Source organism: Anser cygnoides, chromosome 11 (assembly GCF_040182565.1).
Source record: "Anser cygnoides isolate HZ-2024a breed goose chromosome 11, Taihu_goose_T2T_genome, whole genome shotgun sequence".
NCBI classification, from domain to species: Eukaryota; Metazoa; Chordata; class Aves; order Anseriformes; family Anatidae; genus Anser; species Anser cygnoides.
Genome location: NC_089883.1, coordinates 12,992,453 through 13,018,054, shown reverse-complemented (window position 1 = coordinate 13,018,054; position 25,602 = coordinate 12,992,453). Strand labels below are relative to the sequence as shown.

Sequence of the window (25,602 nt, the reverse complement as noted above, 5' to 3'; positions counted from 1 at the left end):
GGAGGTGCCTCGGCTTGCCGGAGGTCCGCCCGCCCTTTGTTTCCCCCAAGAGGCAGCGTTTTGTTACCGCTGCACCCCGAAGGGCAGCGGGGGAGACCTGTCTTAGCGGCTCCTTGCGTTGGAAAGCTCGGCGGGGCCCTCTCTGCCGGCAGGACGCCGAGTCCGGGGGAGGCAGGTTGGCAAGCCGAGGCGCAGCCATCGGGGCTCCGCGTCTTTTCTGGGGGTTTTTGCCCCAAAGGAGCCTGGTGCTGGCTCAGAACGGGGACGTGGTAACGTTTCCAGGGCATTTTCCCCAGGAAAATCAAAGGGGGAGCGCAGGCAGGAGCTGCCCCGTGCCCTGCTGTGCGTGTCGGGCTGCCTTTCCTCGCGTCGGGGAAAAAGCAGCGGCTAAAAGTAGTGTTTGGTGTTCGAAGCGTAAAGAAAGGAGTGAAACAACGAGAGCATTACAGACCCGAGAGAGGAGCGGCCCACGATAAAACCTTGCACGTTTCTTAATAGAAATATGGGGAGGATCAGGGCCCGGCCGTCTCCTTTTAAGGCAGTGTTTTCGGAAGGAGCGAGCCCCAAACGCTAAACCCAGTGTTTCAGGAGCGGTCGCTGAGCAGGCACGGGAGGATTCCGGGGGAAAACGAGCGGCTGGGCCAGCGGACAAAGGCATTTCAGCTGCCTTGTGGGGCACACGAAGCCGAGGTTATAGCAACTGTGTTCGGCTTGCAAATACAATTAAACGGGCTGAAAACTGAATGCGAGTTTGAGCCCGAGGCTGTTAAACACGAAGCTGATTGTTTCACGGTCTCCTGCACAGGAAAGAGTATTGGCTTTGCACTCTATTTATCCTCTTCCTGGGGAAAAGATGAAAGCATTTTATATTCATACGGCCAAATATTTGCCTCTCTTTCAGATTCCGCCCGTCTCCCAAGGCCAGGCCTCGAACCCTGCCCGCTGCAGCCCCAGCCGCCCCCCTCTCTTCCCAGCCATGCTCCGTGCGGGATGAAGCTGGAGGCCGTGGTCGAGCAGCTGCAGAAGCAGCAGCAGAAGCAGCAAAGCCCTCTGCAGATGGATTCCCGGGAGCGGCAGCAGAGGCAGCTGCGGGAAGCCCAGCTGCTCTACACGCAGCAGCTGGCGGTGCAGCACGCCGTGCTGGCAGCCACCGCGGGCCGGGCTTCGGGCGGCTCCGCCGGGGGTCCCCTGGGCAGAGCCCCGGCCGGGGCCGCGCGGGCTTTCGATGAGAGCAGCATGAATTCGGAGCCGGAAGAGGAGGAGGAGGACGAGGAAGAGGAGGAAGACGAGGAGGAGGAGGAGGAAGGCGGGTTGGAAGGCGGAGATCTCGACGATGGTGCCGATATGACTGGAAAGGAGTCCTGCTCTGCTCTGAAATACTTCCACGCTCCCAAAGCTGCCCAGCACAACCAAAGAGTGGCCTCTACCTCCAACCCTGCTCCGGCCGCGGGGCACCAGCGGGGACAGCAGGGCAGAGAAGAACAGGGTAAAGACACTACTAAGCAGCCGTACTGCGGCTCCCCGGCTGCGCGCCAGGGCTGGAGGTTGGACGAGCAGCTCAAGCAGGTGAGTGCTGCCCTCAGTCCCTTCTCCCTCCCAGGGCCGGGTCAGGCAGCCCGGGTTCTGCAGCCCAGCTGCGAGCACCGCTGTCTGGGGGGCTTTGGAAAGAGGGTGAGAGCTGGGCACGAGCAGAGCTGTGCTTCCCCGCGGCGCTCCTCCAGGTTTGTCTCTCAGAAAAGGACTGCGAGCTCAGCTTGCTTTGCAGGTGCAGGTTTCATAACTAAATGTCGGAGGATCGGTGATTCTTCTTGCTATAAGCAGGTATTTCAGGCAATGCAGCGCTTGTGGGCTGTGTTGGTGCAGAGCTGGCCTGCACAGCCTTTTGGGGACGTTTCCAGCACCTGTACCCGTTTAGAAATGGGGCCAAAGGGCTGCGTGGCTTGAATTAAAAGAATAAAATAAAGAGTTGGCTTTAACTGTCCTACAGGTGTTAGCCTGAGTGCGAGCGGGGTTAGGTTTTCAGATCGTTTTTTGTCCGAGCTCAGAAACCTTGTACAGACAAAACCAGATCTGTTTTCTTTCCCTCCTCCCCTCTTGCAAACACGATGGAGTAGAAAGGCCCGAGCTGCTCAGCGGCGGCTGATAAACGGTGAAAAGTTTGCTGCTGGTCGCGCACACGAGATTATTTGCTTTAAACTTTCATGGGCAGTGGTTCGAGGGGGAGCTGTTAAACCTCCACAAGCCTTATTACTGCTCCCAGCCCACTCAGAGCCCACTGCGGGCTCCTGCCCTGGGGTTTCTCTGTGCTGGCTTCGCCAGAAGAGCTGCCCCCGACAAGGAACTGACTTGTGCTGCTGTAGGGAAATGAGGGGTGGCTGTGTCAGGCGGGGCACAAGCGCTACAGAAACTGCTTCAGAATTTGCTGGATTGTAATGGCCGACAAAAACTTCCTCTTTCGGGCTGGAGAACGCTGGGCAGGACTCTGGTTTTAGGGGCTCAGCCTTAAAAATAGGCTGAGGCTCTGGCTGCTGGCACTCCTAGCGTGGCGGGTGCCAACGAGGATGGCACTGTGCTTTGTGGCAGTTCTTGCCTGTCTTGTGAGAGGGCTGTGAATCGCAACGAATTGGCTCGGGAAGGCAGCTCCACGCGTGCCGCAGCTGGTCGCAGCAGGCACAGAGTGGCAAAGCAGCGCTGTCCAGGCGTTTTCTGCCTGATGTACCGTGAACCGGCGCTGACACAGCTGCTTTGGCCCAGTTCCGCGGCATTTCTGCAGCGATCGAGCGTTTGGGTGCCGGGTGCAGCCTAAACTACCCTGACTCCAGGCCAGTGTGGTGGGGAAGCCGAGGTGCACAGAGCTCTGGGAAGCAAAACTTAATCTTTGCCGTGCCAGATGGATCCGTTTCAGTACAGCAGGTAAAGAAAGGAGTCGGTGAAATTCGTGGACGTCAGGGTGATGGGTTATGGAGGAGTACCAGCCCCGCCGCAGCAGCTCGATCGAGGGGTGGGAGAAGATGGCAGGAAGCGGGCAGGCCCTCGTGCTGCCCCCAAGTCGATCTGTTCCTGGCCCTGGAGGTGGAGTGCTGGGCCGGGGGGGCACCTGGTGTGCCCCCAAAAGGCGTCCCGTCCCAGTCCCGCAGGTGAGCGGGGCTGTTGGGGTGCTGCAGCGCGCTCCAAAGGCCCCGTCGAGGCTCACCGTATTCATGATGCAGGTGAAGTATATTCACCTTGAGTAGGGTAAATATTGCAGATCAACTTGTTTGCATTCGCCAGCGGAGCCTGCATACCAGGGAGTAAAAATTTAACTGCGGGACCGGAGCCGGGGAGCTGCGAGGAGGTGGGAGTACGCAGGTAGGGGGGCGGTTTGCTGCCGGGGCTGCAGAGGGGGACAAAAACGTGCCTGCGGCTGCGAACTGCCCCCGTAGTCCTGTGCTCTGAACTGCAGCACGCTGCCCCGCTTCAGGTGCTTCATTTGAGGCGTGTACCTCAAAGGTGCCGGGCTTTTCCTTTTGTCTTCGTCTGAAACGGTTGATTTTAGGCAGGAAAATCTGGACGAGGTGCGGAAGGCCTGCGTTCTGCGGCTGATTTTCCAAACGATTCCTCCCCTTGTTTTTTTAAGGCGCTGTTGGGGCTGGAGGCCAGTAACCTGTTAGCTTATGCTGTTCCCAGCTAGGTCTGGCCTGGGAGTATTTGCGGTATGCGTAATGGCTGCTGCTTGCGGAGGGCAGAAAGTCACTTCTGTTCCTTCCTTCGAGTGTGACTCGTTCCCCCAAAAGCGACGCCCTTGCAGAACAGCACATCTTGATCGCGTCAGGCTGAGGCTGCCCGGGAGGCACGCGGCATGGAGGCGGCAGAAAGGTGGAGGGAGGCTCCCGGTGAGGTGAGGCCCGGCTCCGTCCACTGCCGGCCAGCCAAGTAAATAATTGTACGACAAGCCGGCGGACAAAAGGGCTGGCTCAGCTTCTGACCCAGGGGCGGTGGGAATCCCGTCAGCACAAAACGACGAGGGAGTGGACTTGCTCGTCAGGGAGCCGCGGGCCCGACAGCAGAGCAGGGGGTGTTCTCAGCTCGTCCCACAAACCCTGCACAAATCCATCGCCGCTCCCGTGTCCCTCCTCGGAAGGGCGCTGGGGACGCCTGCCTCGCCCCGAAGAAAAAGCAGCTTTTAATTCCCTGGGTGAAAACGCTGCTCCTAGCAGCAGTGGGCTGTGGGTTCTCGTCCAGCGGTCCCTCGCATTGCTTGGCAGCGGTTTTGGTTACCGGGGAGAGCGGGGCACGAGGGGCAGGACCACGGCTCCTGTCTCTTTGCTGCCTGCCCAAACTCCTTTTTCCCACCCGGGGCTGGTGCAGCACGAGCCCTTTTGCAGGGCTGCTCTTACAGCAGGCAGTTAGTTCGTGCATTCCTTCGTGGAATGTAAAAACAAAGGCAAGGTTTCCAGGCACCAGCTGATATTTCGTGCCCTCCTAAACGCAGCAAGGTAACTCTCGGCAAAGCACGCATCTGATTGCAGCGTAGCTCCTGGTCTGTTTTTTTTTTTTAGGGTTGTCTCACGTTAGAGCCTCTGAAATCACCAGTCACTCCTGAAAATCCTGACCTAAACTTTTACAAAGGTCACGGTGTTTATTAAGAGAAGTCAGCTTAAAATAATTACTTGGCTTTTGCTCTAGGCTCTAGGAACGAGTGGCTGAGATTCCGTAACCTGAAGTATGTGCCTCGAGTGTTGTGCGTATCCAGGTATTGCTCAGGAGATACTCATTAATCCGCAGGGGGTGAAGGTCCCAGGAACAAAGCATCTCAGGCAGCTCGTTTCTCGTCTCCTGGTTATTTTGGAGATCCAGGGCCCAATTCAAGTGCCAATTCAGTTTTAATTCCCGTGGGTCACCATTTTTTAATGTTGTAGGGGAAGGAGGGTTCCCCGTTAACAGGTGACGGCCAATATTTGGTTTCTCGTTTATTGACGGTTTTGTTCTGCAGGAGCAGGTTGTGGTTTTGAAGTTGCCGACGGCTGCTTCTCCTGAAATTTGTGGTTTAGGTTTGTTTTGGCAAAGTCTTCGTCCCTGGGATAGCCTGCTTCTGCTGTAGCAACTGAACTGGGGTTTGTATGGGTACGTAGCTTAAAGTGGCTGGAGCTCGGTTCAAAAAAGGACACCAAAATAACCAAAGAACACGTGGGAGAGGAGAACCAAGAAACCATTCGTGACAGTGACCACAAGGGCCAGGTTTCCAGCCCTCGGTGTGCGTGGTTGCGCGCACGCTCCCGGTGACTGAAGATGTCCCTGGCTTTCAGTGCTGCGGTGCAGAACCCGAGCTCTGTGAGTGTGCTCAAAAGGAAAGCGGACCTGCGGGCACGAATCTACAGGGAGCGCGTCTGTCTGGAGCCAGCCTTGCAAAAGAAGTCTCACGTGCCCGCCTGCCTTCTCCCTGGCTGGAAGTCCCGCGGTTAGCTGCTGCTGATGCCACCCAAGGGGGAGAGGCTCGCAGAGGTACAGAGTTGCCGAAATGGGCAGGTGAGGGCATCCCGTACCCGCTCTGCTGCTGCCCGCCCGGGACAAGGCTGCAGCCTACACGCGTCTGGAACCAGGGCATGCCCCCAAATCCTCATCTCCTGGGACAAGTGCACAGGATTCATCAGGGCTACGCTACGTAGCAGCAGCTGGGCTGTATCTGGCAGCGGAGGCGCGGGGTAAGGAGCTCGTTTGTATCCTGGGGAAGATGCGGCTCATTTTAGGATTCGTTCAGGCACTAAATTTATCTTCAGGAACAGTCGCAGCTTGTCTTCCTCGGTGCCAATTTGTAGATATTTAGCTGACAGCGGAGATGGTAGGTGGCAAGAGCTCGAACGTGTTGCATTCTTCTGCTTCTGTTTTCTCACTTCAGGGTGGATCTGAGAACCTCCCGGGTGGCAGTGAGAATTTCTCTTCCCATAGCCATGTTAACGCCGAGCGAGCCTCCTTGTCACTTAGGTTGCGGTTAACTCCTCCGAGTGTTTGTGAATAGGAGCCATTCACAAAGAGTCCGACTTTTCCTTTCGGGTGAGGAAATAGATTCCTGTTTTGCAAGTAATTGTGTCGGGGCTGCAATCGCTAGGTTGAGGGAGCACAAAAGAAACTTTATAAAAACGGGTAATTAATCTGTTAACTCGGGTCCTTTCTTCCCTTTCCTTTCCCATCCTCCCCGCCATTCCTGACATCACTAAAATGTTTTCAGCAACGAGCTTTGAAGCTGGAGATCCTGAATTGAGCTCTGTTATTAGGCGGAGTGGGAAGGGTTTATTCCAATTCCAGCAGGGCTTTACCAGGCGGGCTGTGTCCGCAGTAATTATAACTCCGTGCTCCGTGCTTGAGAACTTGCAGCTCAGGGCAGTAGCCCTGATCTTATCAGTGTTTAGTACTACAACAGTTTGCTTTATAATAGCATCTGTTTCACTTCCTAAGGCTTAACTCTACCCACAAAAGGAATTTCTGTGGATTCCCTGATAATCCTGAAATTGCTGCCCCTGTACCTTTTCATTGACTCGCTGCTGTCGGTTAACCCAGGGGGTGAGGGAGGGGCTTGCTTTTCCACCACAACACTTTGCCGGGGCCCTACGTGGATATTTCGGCAGATTTCTGGCCTGAAATCTGCATCAAGGCTGCAGGTCTGCAGACTGATTTCTGAATTTCAGGCCATGAGGTTTTCTTTTCTTTTTCACGTTCAGCAGGTTAGAGTTTGCCTTTTGAATAGTTTTGTAGTCTGATAAAACCTTGGTAGACCAGCTGAGCTGTTTTTCTCTGTCCCTTAGTATTTCCTTAAGATTTTGTCCCTTAATGTTTTGCTTTTACGGAGCACGGTGTCTTGTTGCAGCATCTGAGGGATGGATGTCCTGCAGGCAGGAGTTCAGGCTGCTGCTTTGTTAGGTTTTTGTTCTCAAAAGGGTGAACTGGACGAAGCAGGAGGGTGTTTGTCGCTCTCCTCTCCGTCTGCTGGGTAACTCTTGCGTTGGAGGAAGGGGTTAACTCTGGCTTTTGAACACGGGATTGGAAACCAAAATTGCTCTGGACATCTGAGCTTCCCTCTAATAAGATATTCCAGGTGGTTGGGGAGTAATCCTAAAATAGCTGCAGATATAATTGCTGCTGAAGGCAGGGCTGCAGCCTCTCGGGGAGCGCGCCGGTGGCCCCCGAGGTGTGCCTGGGCGCGGGATGCTCCCTGCCCGAGCAGCGCCGGGCTGCTCCTCCTGCCTTTTTTCTGCAAGGAACTCGGGATAAACCCGTGCCCGTGGTGACTGGGAGCAGTGGGAACGGCTGTTTGCCAAGCACCACAAATTCCCTCGACGCCGGGCGGTGGAGGGAGAGGCAGGGCTCTCCCCAGAGAGCGAGCTGCCTCTCCGCGCAGTGTTTTTTCCTTCCTGCTCCTACTGCCTGACTTATACAAAGGTCTTTTAATGACTTGTGAGGATATATTGATTTCTCAGGTTCCTGCTGCTCATACAGAAGGCTTCTCAGCGCAGGGCAACTTTGTTTTCCTAGGAGGAACGGGGAGGAAGTTTGATACCCACGCTTCCTCTGGGCTCTGTCGCTGTGCAAGATGTATTTTAGGCTCCGAGTGCAGCACCCGCGGCACCTTCAGGCGGCTCTTCATGGGTTGACCTGCTCCAGTTGTGCTCAGGTCGCTGTTCCAACCACTGCCAGGAACCATTTCCAGCCTGTAATAAAAGCAGTATGACCCGAGGTAAAGTGCTTCTAACCCGCTGGCTGCGGGGTTTCGCCCGGCACAGTCACACGTGCTGCAGGTGGGAGGACTGAAGACGCTCATCCTCAGCTGCTGATGCCCCCCGCAGCCCTTCACCTCGGATCGCTCCGTGTCATGCCAGGTGACAGCCAGCTTTCTGGACATATGGCAAAACACGGCCAGCTTTAAGCTCCTTTTCACTAGCTAGGGTGGGGGAAGAACTACATCTGTGCTCCCAAGCACCTCCCGATGGAGGTGCATACGTTCTGCTTACTTTGTGCATCGACCCTTCACCTCGTGCCTTATTCTAACGACCTTTTCTTCAAAGAAAACAACAAAATAGCTCCTGAAGAGTCTGTAATCCCATGGAAAGTTGTGCCAAAATTTTATCAAGTTCAAACCCGCTGGCAGTGGAGAAGTGTCTTCTCGAAGCTCCCTTCTCTTCTCTCGTCCTCAAACGTAGTGGAATAAGCTCTCAGCATGACCTGAGTTCCCGATGAAAACGAGTGTTTGGCTTCTGGAGCACCCGCTTTAGGCTCTAATACCGTGAGCAGGTTTGCCCTGTGGATTTATAGCCAAGCACAAACTTGGGAAGAAGGCAGCTCAACCCTCTGAAAGCCATTTTGCCTTGGATTGGGTAAATTCAGGGATGCAAAATAACTGCTGCCCTCTGAAGAGGCTGGCTGGTTTCCTGCTCTGACTGTTCACCCAGGTTTGTCGATCCGAGTTAAGTCAGTGGGGTTTTAGGAGCAGCTGGATGTTACCATAATTGGCAAAGAAAAAAAAACAAAACACCCCTGTTTTTAATCTCTGCTAGCAAAGGACACCCAGCTGAATCCTCCTGCGAACAAAACCGGTCTTCAGATCTCTTCCTAGTGAGGGCTGGGAATTGATCTGCTGTAATAAACAGCTGACATAACAGAAGTGGCAATAATCCCCCATTAAATATCTCTCAGTTGATGGGACTCGCCGGATAATTGACTTTCCAGCAGGAATTACTGGCTCAAACTAAATCAGCAGGCATTAGGGCAGCTCACTGCAGTGGTTTTTAAAGGGGGAAATGTGGCTTTGGCTGGCCTTGACAAGAGCTATTCATCTTTCTAATTCAATGGACGTGTCACAACCAGATGACTCGGAGGTTTCAGATATGGGACCACCGCTCTAATTCACGCGCATTTTCCTGTCGGGGCCTCTTGCTTTCTTCAGCTCTCTTCTGCCTGCTGCGTGTTTGTGGGGGCAGAGGGTGGGCTGAGGCGCTTTGCCAGGTGGAGCTGGCTGTGCTCTGTCCTCGAGGGGCTCTGGAGCACTTCCTATGTAAAGTTTGTGGTTTGAAGATGCTCAGACTGCTTGCAGGATCGTTCTGCTGTTCTCAGTGCTGCCGTACGGCCAGGGGCTGCCTCTGCTGGTTTCCAGCCCTGGTGCTGGTTGCGGGATGATGCAGAGTTACCAAGCACAACAAGCCTAACGAGAGTAATCCTTTTAATGCCTAAGAAGAATGAATCTTTATCCAGCAAAGCTGGGTTTCCATTTCTCTGTGGAACAGCCAGATTCGGCAGCTTTCAGAAGCTGGGGTGGAGAGGAGCATTCCCCTTGTGTCATCTCCCTCTTTCTCTTTGGCATACTCGGGTTTTGGCTTTGCAGGCAAGCCAGGGGAGGCCAGAAGGGCATTTCCAGGTGGGGCAGGGAGCAGTTCCTTCTTCTGGCTAAAAGGACAGGAAGGAGAGCCCTGTGTGTGCAGGGGATGGCTGGGTAGCACCCCCACCTTCCACCGGGGGCTTTTAGCATGTACGCTGGTCAAAAGCTCTTTCTAGTTTCTTTGCTCTAAGCCATTACCTGCCTTTCTGTGGTATTGTGCCCATAGACGTGTGTTTGCAAGCTTTCTGGAGCTGTCCCCAAAACCTTTCCCTGGCACCTATTTCAGCCTCTCATTCCTCCCTTTCCCCCTAGAACGGCAACGTGACCTGGAACGATGAAGGCGATGGCTGCCGAGGAAGAGAAATTTCACGAGACTTTGCCAAGGTCAGTGCGGTCACAGGGATCTGGGGGGAGGGACTGACTTTGGGGTTTTCTTCCCCTGAGCTGTGGCAGAAGACGACTACTGAGCCCTCACTGTTTTGTAGTTAACCTGTGAGAAAACTGCTCTGTCCTGCAGCCCTCTGGCTACCAGCCTGCAGAGTTGGCTAGTTTGCCTGCGGTCTCTGGAATGGAGCTGGAGCTAAGCCTTCGTAAGCAGCCTTCTCACGCTTGGGCAATACTTTCTCTGGCTGGGAGAAGAGTGTTTTGTTTCTGGAACCCCTTTCACACTGTGGTAATAGATCTGGAAGTGGCAGCAACGTGTCACATCAGCTAGAGGAATTCATTTTGAACCGAGCTGCCTTTCTGAAAGGGTGCAGCTAATTGCTCTGCAAATACAGCGGCGTGTTTTCTTCCCAGGGCTCAGTGTGTGAGCAAGCACAGAGCTGCACAGGAAGAGCACCCCAAAGCCCCTCTTCTTTTGGGCTAGATGAGTACTGAGCAGCTAGCAGCACCTATAGGGACTCTGAACGACATTTTTCTCCCGGTGAATCTTTTGCTTTTCTGTTGATCTGTTTCACCAGAGTAGCTACAACCAGCAAAAAGTTGCACGGAGTTATGCAAGCAAGAAGGAATTAAAATCTGCTTTACATGCAGCATTGTCTCCTGTCTTGTTCCATATCCTCCCATATCTCGGTGGTACTGACTGCAGCCCTGTCACGTTGTGGCCTCACAGGGTTCTTGACAGGTGAAAATTAGATTTTCTGTGCAAGAGGCGATACTTGTACCTGTCCCTTCTGGAAAATCAGCAGGTAACGGCCGCGTGCTGTACCTCTCCTTTGGAGTAAGCTTCCTATGGAACTGATTGGATTTTGAAGCCTTTTGGTAAAATGATTTCAGCAACAAAGAGTTTCCAGGCTGATTGTCCCTATCAAGGCTTTTGGGCTTATTTCAGAGCAGCCTGTCCTGCCAGGCATTAGTTACAGGAAAGCTCTATCCTTTCACCTCCCCCTTCCAAGGGACTTGGTTTGTCACTTAGGTGACAATCCCCAAAGAAGGGAATCGTGAGGCTAGGAGAAGCTGCAGAGAAGATTCCCACACGGTGCCCCAAAGGTACGGACCACTAATCTGCCCTAACCACTGTTGCGTTCCTTTTGGTTGTCTCATCTCTTCCCAGCTTGTCTCCTATTTTCTCTCCCCTTTGCTTTCAGCTGGTTTCAAACCCTGCTCGCAGCAGTGCTTCTGCTACCCGAGTTGAATCCTGTTCCCTTCCAGGTGCCAGTCTGCACTGCCCCTGGACAAGTTACTGAGGGGCTCAGCAAGGCAACAAGCCATAAAGAGGGTCCTCGAACTATCACTGTCCACTGAAGAGCTCAGGAGTCCATCCTCATTTTGCCTCCTTGCCTGCAGCTGCCTTTCTTTCCCCCAGTACAAACCACAGATGATCTGCTGGAGCAGGCTAATATTGTTACTTTATCTTTCCTTGTGGACTGTGCCTTTATTTTTATTTTCCCCTTCCAGCTTTATGAACTGGATAGCGACCCTGAACGGAAAGAGTTCCTGGATGACCTCTTCATCTTCATGCAGAAGAGGGGTGAGTGAGCTTTTGTTTGAACTTGTTAAGGGAAACGGGACTGGGGAGTTGCCCCGGCAGGCTGAATTCTTCCCTCCTGCATTTGAAAGAACAAATCCAGCCCTTGAACTTGCAGATCAGATGGAAGGGCAGGGGTAAGTCTCGAGATATTTACCTTGGGAAATAAGGAGCTCAGCAGGAAAGAACTCTTGTGCTCTGTAACCTAATGTCACAGACGGTATTTCTCTTCCCTCGCTCCTACCCAGTACTGAAAGTGTCCATGCATCAAGAGCCTGAGCGACCTGGTTCCCCCAGGATTTTTGAAACGAGGCTGAGTACCGCTGGGGATTTTCTGGTCTCCCCTTCAGAATAAGCTGCTCAGGTGGCACGATCACACATCTCGTGTTCTGCTTCGGTGGCATGTGGAAGCCAAGTGTGAATGCCGTCACACGCTGTACAGAGTTCACAATCTGGGGCCTGGAAAAATAGATAAAGCCAGGTTTTCCTTTAGATTCACAACATGTCAGCTTTCCATGTAGTAACCCTGTGTAACAGTGCGGGAGCAAACAGTTCAAAACAGTTCTCACATTCCTTCCTACGGTGTCAGCAACTTGTGTCTCTCCTGGTTACAGGCATGGTGCTGCATGTGTGAAGCAGCTCAGCTGAGATACCCTGAGTCTTTCCAGCCCCTAGATATCAAAGTTGAGTTCCCTCATTACAAAGTATTATAAAAAAGTACAAATGTGTGGTTTCATGTAAAACAAAGGACGTGAAGCTGCAATCAACGGTACTGTTTCATGTCGTGGTTTCATTTCAAACTTTATTGATGGTTCAGAACCTTCTGTTGGTTGAAACGCCCAGGGGCTCTGAGTATGCGTGTCAAGGCACCGAACGGCTCTGGCACTGCCAGTGTGAAGGGACAGCGCTGAGCCTTGCCAGGAGTTCAGCTAGGGGCTTTCACGTCTGGGGCTTCCTACACGATGCTTTGTTAGCGCTGACCTTGGTGGACGTGTCCGTGGAGAGAGCTGATTAGTCACCTGCCTCTGAGTGTTCCTGGTAAATCCTTTGTGGTGTTCTTTTCCTTTACCTCTCCAAGCATGCCAGGCCAGTCTGACTTGTCTAACAGAGATTTCTTCTGACAAAAAGCACTAAATTGTGCAACGGGCCTTTTGATTGTTTCCAAAAAGTCTGCTGAGTTGTGAAGGTAAGTGTGAAGAGCAGACATGAAAGGGGCCCTTTGCTCCCTTGTGGCACAGCAGCGTGCTGGACCAAACAAGCCAGCTCGTGGGCATTTGGAGGGGGGCAGCCTCAGTGCCACCAGCAGTATTGTGCCCTGAGAATCTCATAAGGTGTAAAGACGCAGGATCAGTCTCGTCTATTTGAAGATTACCTGGTTGCAGGATTGGAGCTGGAGTCTCATTTCCAGTTGGTATTTGAGCCCTGAATCTTTGGGATGCGTCCCCTTCTGTGCGTGATTAGACCACTAGACCCGTTCGGCTATTCAGAATGGGAAATCCAGGCACAATTATTTCAAGTCCTCTTCCTCTCCCTGTCTTTCTCCCTGGCGTGGCTGGAGCTAACAGCTGACCTGGTGAATTTTAATCCAAAAGCTTGAGGTTTCGCTTCCAAGTCAGTTAAAAACTGGAGCTGGGTGTTTCTGATATTTTTGGCTTTCATGTGCAGAAGCATAACCAGGCTTAATTAGTTGACTTGCAAATGTTAACCTGAGCTCGCATATTGATGCAAGGGCTGGGATGACTGACATCCAAGACAATCTGAAGGGTGTGATTGGCAGCAATAGAAACCTCCAGATGCCCAGGGAGAAATCTGCTTAATACTTCAGTGTCTCCTTCCTATTACCTTTTAATTATTTATAATTGACACCTTCCTGGTGCAGGGGCTGAGCTGGTCACCAGCTGGCTGCTGCAGGAGTTTAGCTTTTAATCATCTGGGCATTTCCAAGTGTATTTGTTTTCTGGAGGCTCCCTTGTTTTCTCGCTCGCAAGAAGGCTGGAAATGAAATCGAGGAGCCCCACCACCCGTGGGGGAGAGGTGTAGTGAGCTGCCAGCTTTCCACCAGAGGGTCTGGAAATATTTGGCCCCGCTTGGGGAAACTGGCTAGATCACAGGGAGCGAGGCAGTTTTGGTTTTATTTTGTGTTCTGGCCACCCCCAAAAGCAACAGGAAGAAGGAGGTGAGTTTCTTTGGGTTGATATGAAAATCGAGAGGCGTACATTGAAGTGAGAGGCACCTTATGGCTCTGATTGGAGCTCCTGTGCCTTACTGCAAAGTAAATCTTTTGCCCCCCTCTCAGGGGCTGTATTATGCATTTATTTGCCACGACTCCTCTCCCCACTGCCCTCTGCAGCTGGACTGTGTTTTTGTAGCGAGCGGATGGACTTGCCCACTGCGTGCCATATTCTGGTGTGTCCCAAAATCTGTGGGCTTCTACAGCAAAATTATCACAGGGTACCATTCGGACTTCAACTTCTGCTCCCCTGACTTTACGTCCCTAAAAAGCAACCTCAAACAAACGAGGCTGAGCAGCTGCCTTGCTCTGAAAGGGTCCCCCAAAGCTGGGTAAAGCTGAGGCCTCATTGCACCTGAGAGCCAAGTGCTGTGTTTCTTAGCTTCTAGGTGTGAAGAGCTGCTTCATTTGCACCTTGTGTCTGAAGGGAATGGAAGGCAGCCCTGCTAATAAACACTGCTGGTGTAAAGATGGGGATTTTGTTGCCATCCGGGAGCATCCGGAGTGCTGGCCCTTGCTTGGGGCTGGTGGAAAGCACAGGCTGCTAGCTGCTGCTGAACCGAAAAGCCTGATGCGAAAGATAAATGCAGATTTCAGGAGCTCCTGAGTAAGAGGAGGGATGAAAAGATTTGGCTGTCAGTGCTGCTGTTTGGAATGTACCTAGAAATGTGAAGCCATGAAACAGGCTTAATGCAGATCAAATGTGCAGGTCTCATCTGCCTCTGAGCACAGCAGGTTGTCGCTGAACGACCACAGCTGCAAGCGATAAAATGGCCCTTCGGTGGCAATAATGATGGAAGGGGGAGATGAGAGGGAGGCTGTAACTCTTCCTTTGTTGGGCTTTTTATTCCCCGTGTGGGGTTCGGTGAATGGGCCCCACCCTGGCGGTGATTGAAGGGGCAGATGGGGCGAGGAGGGGACACCAGGGCTCGGTGCACGGCTCCCTCGGGACCCGTCCCACGCCACGACCGACCTGCTGCAGCTCCACGGGGACCACGCTGGGTTGCTGCATCCCCACTCCCTTTCTCAGCTCAAACCAAAGGTTCTTTCCTCCCGCTGAGTTCCTCCTCCTGCATCGCTGATCATTTTGCAGCACTCGTGTATCCAAAATGAACTGGGAAGGAGGGTTTTCGAGTGCCAAGGCTGAAACATTAACGCAGGAATTAACTCCAGGAGCGTCTGTGGTGAGGGACGTGTCGTGAACCTGTGCAAAATTAGCTTCTCACGCTTTGGGCGTGGATTCCTTGGCACGGTAAATGTTTGCGGTGACTCTGAAACTCCTTTCTTCTGTATCGCAGCCCTCCAGGAAGAGTGCTCGTGATTTGTGCTGCAGCGGGTTCAGTAAAACAAACACTGAGCAGCCCGGTGGGCGAGTTGATGTGCTCAGGTCTCAGTGCTCGAGACAAGCACTTCATCTTCCGTGCACCTTCCACTTTTCAGACCTTTCTTACCCTGGGGCCATACCCTGAAGCTAAATTTTGGCTCCGTCTTTGCGGGATAAAAGGCATAGGTAAGACAAATAGCAGAAAAACATAGATACTAACCCTGTAGTGTGTTCTGGGCAGCACAGCTAGCCTGTTCTGTCCCCTAACAGTGAAGGACTGTCAGTGGTGTGATTCTTCCTCGTAGCAGCCAAGCTATAACCGAGCTGAGCACGTTCCACTGGCACTGGCCAAGACAGAGCTGGAGCAGCAGGACTTCCATCCCCTGGTATCAGCAGCGTTCGTGCAAGAAACTCCTCTTGAGAAAAGGTTTGATGGGGAAGAGATCTAACTGCGTGCTATGGCGTATTAGGAAAGGCTCCCTTTCAAGGGAAGCTGTTTTGTTCATTTTAAGTACCGCCTTTGTGAAGAGCTCATAAAACGTCTCCGATTGTACAGCTCTACTAATTTTGTTCAAGGTTTCTGCGTGACCTTGGTTTTCCCAGATGGCTTGACCATTCTGGTTTTTTATGTGTATATACATAGAAGGGGCTTTGTCAGCCTGACCGCGTGGTTTTAATGTTTTCCTGCTGTTGTATGCTCTGCACATTTTAGATGTGGAAATGCAACAAATCCAGGGTATTGACAAAAGCATTTACTGATGGGTTCTTTTATCTTTAGGCCAAGTGGTGTTTATGAAATGTTTGTCCAGGGAATACTCTCCGTCCCAGTGATTCAATTTTGCCGCTTTCTTCCTTTCATCCTCTGGAGATATTCTGAATCTGAATTAAGCAGTGCAGCTCTGTAAATGAGACATCAATAGACATAAATTCTCAGCATCCTCTGTTCGTGCTGGCTGCCTAACGCTGAGCCGCAGCAAATGCTTCCCCAAATAGCAGCCGGTGTTCTGCAGTGGAAAATTCTCACTCGAGGCACTGCACCAAGCCCAGCTGCAGCATCTCCTGCCTGAGCCACTCCTCAGCAAAGCTCTGGTCTGGATGGTCCAAAGCAACCAGGCGAAGTTCCTGTCCCCGTTACACCCCCCAGTTTGTGCACGGCTACGTCTCTGCCTGCCTCACCCTGCTTAAAAAGCCTTCACTTCCTCGAGTTCTAGGGAGAACCGCTGTTCCTGTTTAAATTCCTCAGCAGCATCCAGAAGACTGTTGCAGGGAATGCCTTGCAGGTGACTAAACGTCTCCACCAGACATGGAAGTTATTTTGGGGGAGTTTACCTGGGCCAAATTTGGGATAACTTCCAAGCTGTAAAAAAGCAGGTTCTTTCCCATCAGAAGCAAATTTTCCCCTCCTTCTGCTTTTTTTTATGTACTAAGCAATCATTCCACAGGTGGAGACGTGAGAGCTTTCTCCCTGATTGGGAAAAGGCCTCCAAGTTTCCCTTTGGAAAGATCTACAAAATCTTTTCTGGGAAAATACCCAGCATAAGTAATTTCTCAGTTCCAGCAATGAACATCCATGGGTTTTTAGCAGCTGAAATATTTAAATATTGCTTTAGCTCCATGGAGAACTCTCAGTGGAAGCTGCGGTTGTAAATGGGAAAATAGTATCAGGAGTTTACATTGATTACAGATTTGTTTTAAGTTTAGCCAGCATGAATACTTGAGCAGCTTGAATGTTTTATCCTGTATTGGACAGGATAGAAAAAATAATTTGATGTGATTGGCTTTGCGTGAATCTTTCTGTAGCTTATTAACCTGATCCCAGGCTTGCTGTAGGGATTGCCGGTTGGGGATCCCTGAATCCCAGGCACTCCTGGGCATGCAGAGTTGAGTGACGGAGTCAAAGGTGTCGTTCCTCCCTTCCCCTGAAGATTGAGATGTCAAACTGTAACACATTTCCCCAAAAAAATGGTGTCTGGGTCTCAAATCCTGGACTCCCAGAGCTCTTCTGTACATGGGTACTTTGTTATGGGTGTTTTAGCCTCTCCCCTAAATTTGACAGCGTGTTTTCCAAATGATTGATGAACTCGAGCACTCGACCAGCGGAGGTAGCTCAGCACTGAAGAGATGACCCCGCAGATACCCAGCTGGATGGAAGGGGGAACTGTTTGGCATGAAGATGCTCCGATTTTTAACTTGGGGCAGCCTGACCCCCCTTTATTCTCCCCAGCTGCCCCCATTTCTCTGCATTTCCTCCTGTATTTGGAACTTGCCTTTGCCTAGAGAGGATTGTCCGCTCGGTTCAAAGGTCGTACGCCTGGAACACCCCCCCCCCCCGGCTGTCCCACATCTGGGGAAGAAATCTGTTACAGCGAGGATATCGGGCCCAGCTGGGCCAGGAGCAGCCGAACAGCTGGGCTGGGGTCGAGCTCGGCGCGAGAGCACCCATCTCCGTGGGGTCTCGGTTTGGGGGACGGACGAGCACCCCGCGAGGCGAGGTTAACGTGGCTGGAGCCTCGGCCAGTATCGCTGGATGCCAGTTAGGCTGCCTCCGGTTCGGCAGCCGAAATCTGATAAGGGGCTGCTGTCAGCCTCGCTTACTGCCGAGGGAAGCCGAAACTGATGGGGTTTTGAGGGGTGCCGATAAGAAGCGGGCCTCCTGTCAAATAGAGGGTGATTAATTGCCCTCGAGCCTGGCTCCCGCTTTGAGAGGAGTGTCTAATGGTCTGCAGGCTCGCGGATCAGGTGGTGACATTCCCATTGGGAGGCGCGAATGCCCGCTGTGGAAATGCCATGAATGCGGGGAGAGATTAGATCAGCCGGGGCACGGGCGGGGAGGAAGCAGGAGAGCTTGTTTCCCTTCTGTGTGTACCTTTCCTTTTATTTTAACGCTGACTTCGCCGTTAGGATGGGCTCAAAGCAAGAACGAAAACCTTCAGGCAGAGAGAGGAACTGGGGTGGCTGAATGCTCCCCGCGGGGCTGGGTTTCTGTCAAAATGGATTTTACACCAAGGAATTATTCTGTCTCCTGAAGAAACACGAAGATTTCTTCAAGCTTGGGCTCAAAACTATTCTATTATTGTAAATCACTGCAGACTAAAAGGAAAGCCTCTTCCTTTTGGCCGTCTGGTGTTTTCTTGTTCTGAGTGCTTGCTGGAGACGGGAAGGAGCAGCTCTTCCCCTACCTGTGCAGGGTATCACCTAAATGCCCCCTCTCTGCCCATGCACTTTTTCACTCCAAAATGTGCTGTATCGCACTTCAAATGTTGTTCTGTGGGATAAGCGTATGGGAGTCGTGCCTCCTTTGTTCTTTACCTAAAAATGGACACTTCTGAAAGTAAATTGGGTAGGAAAAAAAAACAGCACTGGGAGGCGATTGAAAAAAACACTGCTTCAGGCTGGGTATAATTAACTGCTCTTTGTCTCTTGCATGCAGGACAAGTCGTGGCTTAGGCTGCTTGATGATGGGGAACTCCCTGCAGTGGGTTTTGCTCAGCCCGAGGAGCGGAGTGAGTCTCTTGGCAGGGGATCTCCGTCACGGAAGGCTCGTAAAGCCGAGGAAATCCCTGCGAACCGGAGGGAACTCATCTTCCGTGATCCTGTTACAGTCTTAGGGGGGCAGTTGTCTTTGTTTAACATCAGTCTGCCTCTTCAGATCTTGGTATAAATCTGAAGCCTGGCTATGTCAGGATGCAGAGCACGGAAAAAAACACCTTGGGCAGCATGCCTGGGTGGGTGAGGAAGACTTTGGTCCGAAATAGGGTCCCGTTGGACAAAAGGGGAGGCTGAGCCCCAGCCCTGGGGGCTGGCTGTCGTCAGAGGGGAGCAGAGTCTGCGTGTGCTGAGTGCTCAGCACCCCTTCCTCAGGTAATGTTTCGTTGCCAAAAGATGTCAGAACAGTCATTCAGGCATTATCTGGGGCTCACATCTTCCTCCGTCTGTTAAAGAGCGAACATCAGCTTTCCCGTCAGCCTCTCCGACATAGGGGACATTCAAGCCTCTCCATATAAGCCCTTTAGGCTTCTGTTGTGTCTGCCTGAAACAGAAGAAGCTTTTGAAAGGGGTGAAACAGCTTGGCAGAAGGGGCTGCTGTTTTCCCTTGAAGGACAGAGATGTTTATAGCTACAGTCAGGCTTCCTCCAGGGAACCTCTTTATTCCAGAAATCTGAATTGTAGCTGCAGCTGTCTTTCCCTTCAGAAAACCCAGCCCCTATGGTACGGGCCGGGGGGCTGATTCCTTTTCCTTCCAGTGCCGTTTTGGGGCTTTTTGTCCTGTTCACAGCCCCTCTGGTAAGCACAGGGGGAGGCAGGTTGGCCGGAGTCAGCAGCCTCTTGCCCTGGGGCTGTATTCCCACTCTTGGCTCTTTGCTCTGTCCCCTGCTTGGAGCCCGGCGGTTAACACAGCAGAAAGGGGGAACGTTTATGCTTGTCCTAAAGCTTCTCTTCCTGAGGTCTCCCATGCATATCAACCACACACCCCCTTTTTCCAGGGGGTGCAGACTCCGTGTCCCCCCGCCCCGGCTGCTGCCTTGCAGGGATGGCCCACGCTTGCATCGCTGGGGTTTTGCGTAAAGGAAAGCAAGTTGTTTACCAGGAAAACTCCGAGGAGAGGAGCCACTCGTCTTCCCCAGCCTCTTCTGGAGCTGAGCAAGGCTTCCGGCTCTTTGCAGGCGTGGTACGTAGAGCATTTCTGAGCCGGCAAAACCCAAGCTTGAAAGTACAGTAAAATGAGTTTGCCATCAAAAGGCAACAAGTCTTACGCTGTGCCCCCGGCTGCTGACCTTTCACTCTGGAATTCTCCCCTCTGACCTCCAGATCATTAATCCTGATGCTGCCAGATGACAGTAATCCATCACGGCCCCTGACAAGCCTCGCAGCCGCCTGTGAAAGGATCCGCTCGCCTTCAGCATCTAGCCGTCCCATGGCACTCGTTTTTCAGCCCTTCCTGTTGGAGCGCTGGGGGTTTCCAATAAAGACTTTATCGCCTCGGAGCTGGGCTGGGGGAGGAGGGGGCTCCACGAGCAGCTCGTCCTGGTTTCCCAGCTCCGCTTGCAGGCAGTTCCTACAAAATGGGCCGAGGCGGTGAGGAATACAGTGAATTCACGGGGTGCGGGACGCAGATTGCGCTTGGCTCACTCATCCCGTGCCCGAGGGTGTTCCGTGGAGTGGTCTCCACCTAAGGGAAAGCTGAAAAGGAAAATGAGTGCGTCTCAGTGCATGAGCATGGGAGGATGGAAGCCGTGTCCCTGCTGTAAAATTCTTCAGGCTGCTCAAAGAAACTAAAGAAGAAAAAAAATAGATAGGTTTTAGCTTGGCTTATAAAGCTGCTGGTTAAGTTCTGGGGCACTTCAGGCCGTGGGTCCTGCTTAAAAGAAAACTCCAGGAAGGGAGGGTGTCAAAGGGGTGGTAACGTGAGGAGGAGAGGTCAGCTCTGAGTGCTGGTCCCACTCCAGCTGTGAGCAGGCTCTCTGGAAATAGGTGGAAGCCTTTATTTCCCACCCGTGTAGGTAATGTTTATCACAGGAGCGTTTGGATAAATTTACGTTTTCAGATGTTGAGGTGGGGAGGTCTAGAAAAAGCTAAAACTGATGAGGATAAATGGAGTATTTTAAAAAGTAGGTATTTTATTTTGTTTCCATGTTGTCGGCTTGAGGAGCCTTACACATGGCCCCTTTCACTCCCCATCTGGTCGCTGGATGAAAGTCCCTCCTGGACCAGCTAATGCCCTTCGCTAAATGGGATTGGGGACGAGTGGGTGGCGGCGGGGTTGCCAGAGGAAAGGGTCTCGACCCTGCCCTGGCAGTGCCCAGGCTTTGCCCCAAATCGTTTTCTTGGTGATTTCCCTTGTTGGGATGTTCTGCCTTCCCTCGCTGCCAGGGCACAAACACTGAACTGCTGCTGAAGGGAGGTTTTGGGGGTGGGAAGAGCTAGTCCTAGCTCTTTCTGGGGCCCTTTGAGACAAATATTTCCATGCTTCTGCATTCGGAGCGGGCTGGGTGTGACTCTGGTTGCTGCAGCTCAGCTGATGGATGATAACTTGGGGCTGGTAACACGATCGCTCCCAGCCTGAAACGACGCCACTGCCGCACTCCTCATCCTCCTCGCGACGCGCCGAGACAAGATGGTGCCGGGGGAGAAAGCGAAGCAAAGCAAGGGTTGCGTCCACACAGGCTGATGTTTCGGGAGGGGACCGGCTCTGGCTGGAGCCAGAAGGCATCCAACAATCGGGAACCGCCTCTGCTCCCGCGGGGAGCTGTCGCATAGGAAATGCAGGAAGAGGATCTGATGCAGTTGGTGGACGACAGCTTGGGAATGGCAGCTTTGTGGCCAGGGAAGGGGCTGTTTAGGCAAGGAAAAAAGGATATGAAAGATCTAAAGTAATGGGGCGTGCGGGCTGAGCCCGATCAGGTTGCTCTTTACGTTTAAGGGTTGGTGACTGGGTGAAATTGAAGGCTGCCCTTTCAAAGCCGAAGAAGTTTGCTGCTTTTATCCAGCATCTCGTTAACCTGTGGGAATTGGTGCTGTGAGCTAATGCGTAATAGGCTTCAAAAAGAAAGGGGAAAAAATTACACTTACATGTATAATGAGGACATCTGCAGAGCTCGCTGAGCTCCTTTTCACTAACCAGAATAAAACCCATTTATAAGGGCCATAAACTGCTCTGCTCCGGGGCATTAACCGGCTCGCTGGCTGATGAGCAGTGGCAGGAGCCTCCCCTGTGGGTTGGGTATCCCATAATTGTCCATTACGGCGTTTCGCCGGCTTTCCTGTAACGGCTGGTGCTGGGCATTGTGGTCAACAGGATACTGACCTCCGATGGACCGCTCTTTGATCCAGGACAGTATTTCCTATGCAAAATAAAAGGGTTGCTGCATCAGCGTCTTTTTCCCCTTCCCTCTCCTTGCCTAAATCTCATCGGTTTGACCTTTTCAGACCCTGAAGGGCTGAAAGGTGCAGCCAAAAGGGCACTATCGGGTTAAAAACGAGGGGGATGCAGTCAGTGCCTGCGGTCGCCGATGCCCCGTTACACCCTTCAGTTTTTCACCTGCACCATCCCCACCGTGCAACAAATTGCTGCTCCCGGGTGGCGTTTGCCACCGAGGGACACGTCCCCGCAGCGGGGCGTCATTTGGGAGCTCGTGGGAGGATGGAAATGCTTTGTAAGAGCAGAATCCAGAGCTAAGCGCCTGCTCGTGAGGGAGGATGGGGGTACATGTGCGTGGAGGAGGGGGATGCTGCCGAGTGTCACGTCCCCTTTTTGTTTGCTCTTCCCGAGCAAATCCTGGGGAGCGAGGGAGCAGAGTCCCAGTGCGTGGGCAGCTTGAGCTGCCGGGCTGCTCGGCCCCTTCCTGAGCACAAGCAATCCAGATTTTATCTGAGATTGCCCTGGGAGCTCATAAAAAATGATTCCTCTGTGCTGCTCCCTCGCCCCTAGGATTGAATAGTCCCCACTTCCCCTCTCCTATTTGAGAAGTTGCTCTTAGCTGCAGGTTATTATTTGTCTGATAATTGCTTTTGCCTACAGGAAAGGATTTTTCATGAAAAGGACGTGCCATGTAGCTACACTTCTCTGGCTCATTTACTCGCCCGTAGAGGGGCCTCAAGTCAGGCTACAAATAGAGTTGCCTGACTTTCCTATTAGAAAGAAGATCGATAGCCCCAGCCCGCCAGCCTTCCCGGCCTCATTTTCTCGCTCCCTCCATGTTTTCTTCCCTGCTGTTTCCCTGCAGGAACTCCCATCAATCGGATCCCCATCATGGCAAAGCAGATCCTGGACCTCTACATGCTCTACAAACTGGTGACCGAGAAAGGAGGGCTGGTGGAAATCATCAACAAGAAGATCTGGCGGGAGATCACCAAAGGCCTTAATCTGCCCACCTCCATCACCAGTGCCGCGTTCACGCTTCGAACCCAGTGAGTCTGGAGAGCCTGAAAGCATGGATAGGAACAGAGCAGGAACTGGGGAGTGCAAAATAGGGACTGAGATGTTAAAAATGAGACTAAATCCTATTCTGTGGCTAGGGAGGAGCTGATGAATTGCTTTATTTATCCCTCTTCTCTCGCCCACAGCTTGCCGTTTTCCCTTTCTATCCCTTCTCTTGTTTTGCTGAGCAGCGATCCTTCCGGAACGCTCTCCCCTTCCCTCCCTACAATCCCAGCACTAACACACCATCACCTTGTTCCCTGGGACTTGAACTCCTCAGGGCAAGGAGGGTCTCTTGCTCTGTCCCACTTGGCACCGTGAGCGGGCAGGGGGGCTGCTGATACATAGTCACCACGTATAAACTCGATCATTTCATGTCATCGCCGCTAAGCTGTGGACACTTGCATTTAGCGCCTGCCTGCCGTGAGGATTGCTTTTCTGGCCTGCAGTACCTCACGTTGAGTAGGCAAGCCAAAAGGAAGGAAAAGTAGAATAAGCAGAGAAGGTTGGTAAATTAAACCGACTGCAGACTTTAAGCAGCAAGGCAAAGCAGCGCTTTTGTCCGGTGACTAGAGCATGTGAGGCTGGACTCTGGGAATGCACACCCCAGTAAAAATGAAACTCAGTTCTTAGAGCTGGTAACTCTCTAAAGAGCTGTTAGCTCTTAGTTTTTAGAGCTGTGGAGTCCCAGGGAGGGAAGCTCCGTGCTGTTCCTCCAGCCTTTGGTACAAACAGACTGCTTGCTGCAAATTTGTGTGGCAGAATTCAGCAAAAGCGATAGGTTTGGTGCTGCCCAGTACAAATTGGACAAGGTAACTCCTAGATCACGCTCCTTGCTGGTATGTGTTATGGTTCAAGATCTTATTTGTTAAAATTTTAGCTGCAGTGGTATGCAGCCATGTGCTTTCTTCGTGAGAGCTGTGCCTCACACCCAAACTCCATAACACTTATGACACCAAGCACAGCAGCGGTCGTGAGATGCAAAGACTCCAAATCTGCAGGGCACCTCAGTCTGAAAGTCTGCCTGGACGACCCAGTGGGTGCTGTAGCCTGTCATTGCATGCTCTGTCGAGAAACCTGCCTGAGTCTCCCTGTGCTCGCCCATCTCCCAGGTATATGAAGTACCTGTACGCCTACGAATGCGAGAAGAAGTCCCTCAGCTCTCCTGCCGAGCTTCAGGCTGCGATCGACGGCAACAGGCGGGAAGGCAGGCGGCCCAGCTACAGCTCCTCCTTGTTCAGCTACTCGCCCACCGCCACGGGGCCTCCTTCCCTCCTGTCTCCCCCAAAGATCCGCTTCCCGATCATCGGCGTCGCGCCCGGCAGCGGGACCAGCAATCCTCGCGTGTCTCCAGCAGCAGCTGTCAGAAAAGGTCGGCTTTGCGCCCGCGGCAGAGGGTGGCTGCGTTATGGGCGGAGAAACGCGATTATTTCAGTTAGTTGCCATTTTGCCCCCCCAGACTAAGTTGGATTTGAGAGTAACGGGGCTTGGGTGGGTGAGGATACGCGGAATATTCTGCCGGCAGCCGAGCCTTTGTGTGCCTGCTTTAGGAAGGGCTGCGGGAGAGACTAAGTGACTCTGTCCTTCTCTAGGCGACGGTGTGCCCTTGACTGTGTCTATGCCAAATCGCATCGCTGTGCCGGTGACCTTGGCTAGCCAGCAGGCAACGGTGGCAGCGAGAACGGCCACCCTGGAGCAGCTGAGGGAGCGGCTGGAGTCCGGGGAGCCGCCGGAGAAGAAGGTCTCGCGGATGACGGAGGAGGAGCAGCGGCTCGTCCAGCAGGCTCTGCAGCGCAACCTCTTCAGCATGGCGCGGCAGATCCCCATGAAAATCAAAATCAATGGCAAGGGTAAGATGCGCCTCTAGGTACACGAAGGGTCTTTGCAGGCTGCCGCTCCCAGTCCAGGGTGTCAAACACCTCTTGGTCATCTCTGGGCACTGGGCGGAGGTCAGTGTCACAAAGTTACTAAAACGGAGCACAGGAACTGCCAAGCTAAACCAGAGAAATGTTTTGTTAGAGTTTACCGTTGCACTTCTTAGTCTTTTTTTGATGCAGCATAACCCAGCCTGGATGCAGCGGGTTCAGGAAGCTTACGCGGTCACTGAGATGACTTTTGGAGGGAAAGCCTGGTCCTGTGCCAGGTGCTCAGCCCCTCAAGTAGAGCGTACTTTCCCCAGCCCTGCCCTCATCCAGGGTTGTGCTGCAGGGAGTGAATTCCTGTCCTTTTCTCGTCGGGAACCCTATTAATTGATCCTGGAGGTGACAGCTCTCTCTGTACAGGTGGCAGTTAGGGGAGAGAGATGCCCGGCTTTTAGGAATCCCCTTGGCAGGTGTGATGAGGAGGCTACAAAGACCTGTGTGTCTGCAGGGGGCCCTACACATCCCAGAGCTTTTAGCGAGTCAGGCGGTTCCTGCCAGCATCTGCTGCAGCCCTGCAGGCAGAGAACTCCTGGCAGGGCTGGGTTAGGAGGTCAGAGAGAAGCAGTATTCATGGCCAGGGAAATGCCCTCCTGAAATGCTTTGTGAAAGGGGAGTCACCCCGTAAAGGTCACGTTGTCAGAATCAATACTGTTGCGGAGTGGCTTCAAAAGCTGATAAACGCCACGGCTCCCTACCTGTCCTGGGGCTGCGCTTCGCTGGACGGCAGAGGCTCAGAAGGTTCAGTCCCAACAGCTGTTTCCTCTGAACCTTTTGATCCATTCAAATTAAAGGTCTCGGAGCCCTATTAAGTGTCCATTTGCATGTAGGCACAAGGCTGGGCAGGTTTGGCACTGCTTAGAAGAAGGGGAAAAGTTGTTTCTGAGGCTTTTGCTAGC

General features: G+C 52.7%; 1 protein-coding gene across 2 annotated transcripts in view; it reads left to right on the top strand.

The window, feature by feature from the left end:
- ARID3B (AT-rich interaction domain 3B) overlaps nt 1-25,602 on the top strand; it is a 33,289-nt gene that overhangs the window by 1,227 nt on the left and 6,460 nt on the right. For both annotated transcript variants that reach the window (XM_067003908.1, XM_067003909.1), the window contains exons 2-7: nt 902-1,566; nt 9,656-9,727; nt 11,243-11,315; nt 22,591-22,774; nt 23,897-24,156; nt 24,377-24,634. In XM_067003908.1, the coding sequence (XP_066860009.1) occupies nt 991-1,566; nt 9,656-9,727; nt 11,243-11,315; nt 22,591-22,774; nt 23,897-24,156; nt 24,377-24,634 (1,423 nt within the window). In that variant the 5' untranslated portion in view covers nt 902-990. The remainder of the gene's footprint in view (nt 1-901; nt 1,567-9,655; nt 9,728-11,242; nt 11,316-22,590; nt 22,775-23,896; nt 24,157-24,376; nt 24,635-25,602) is intronic.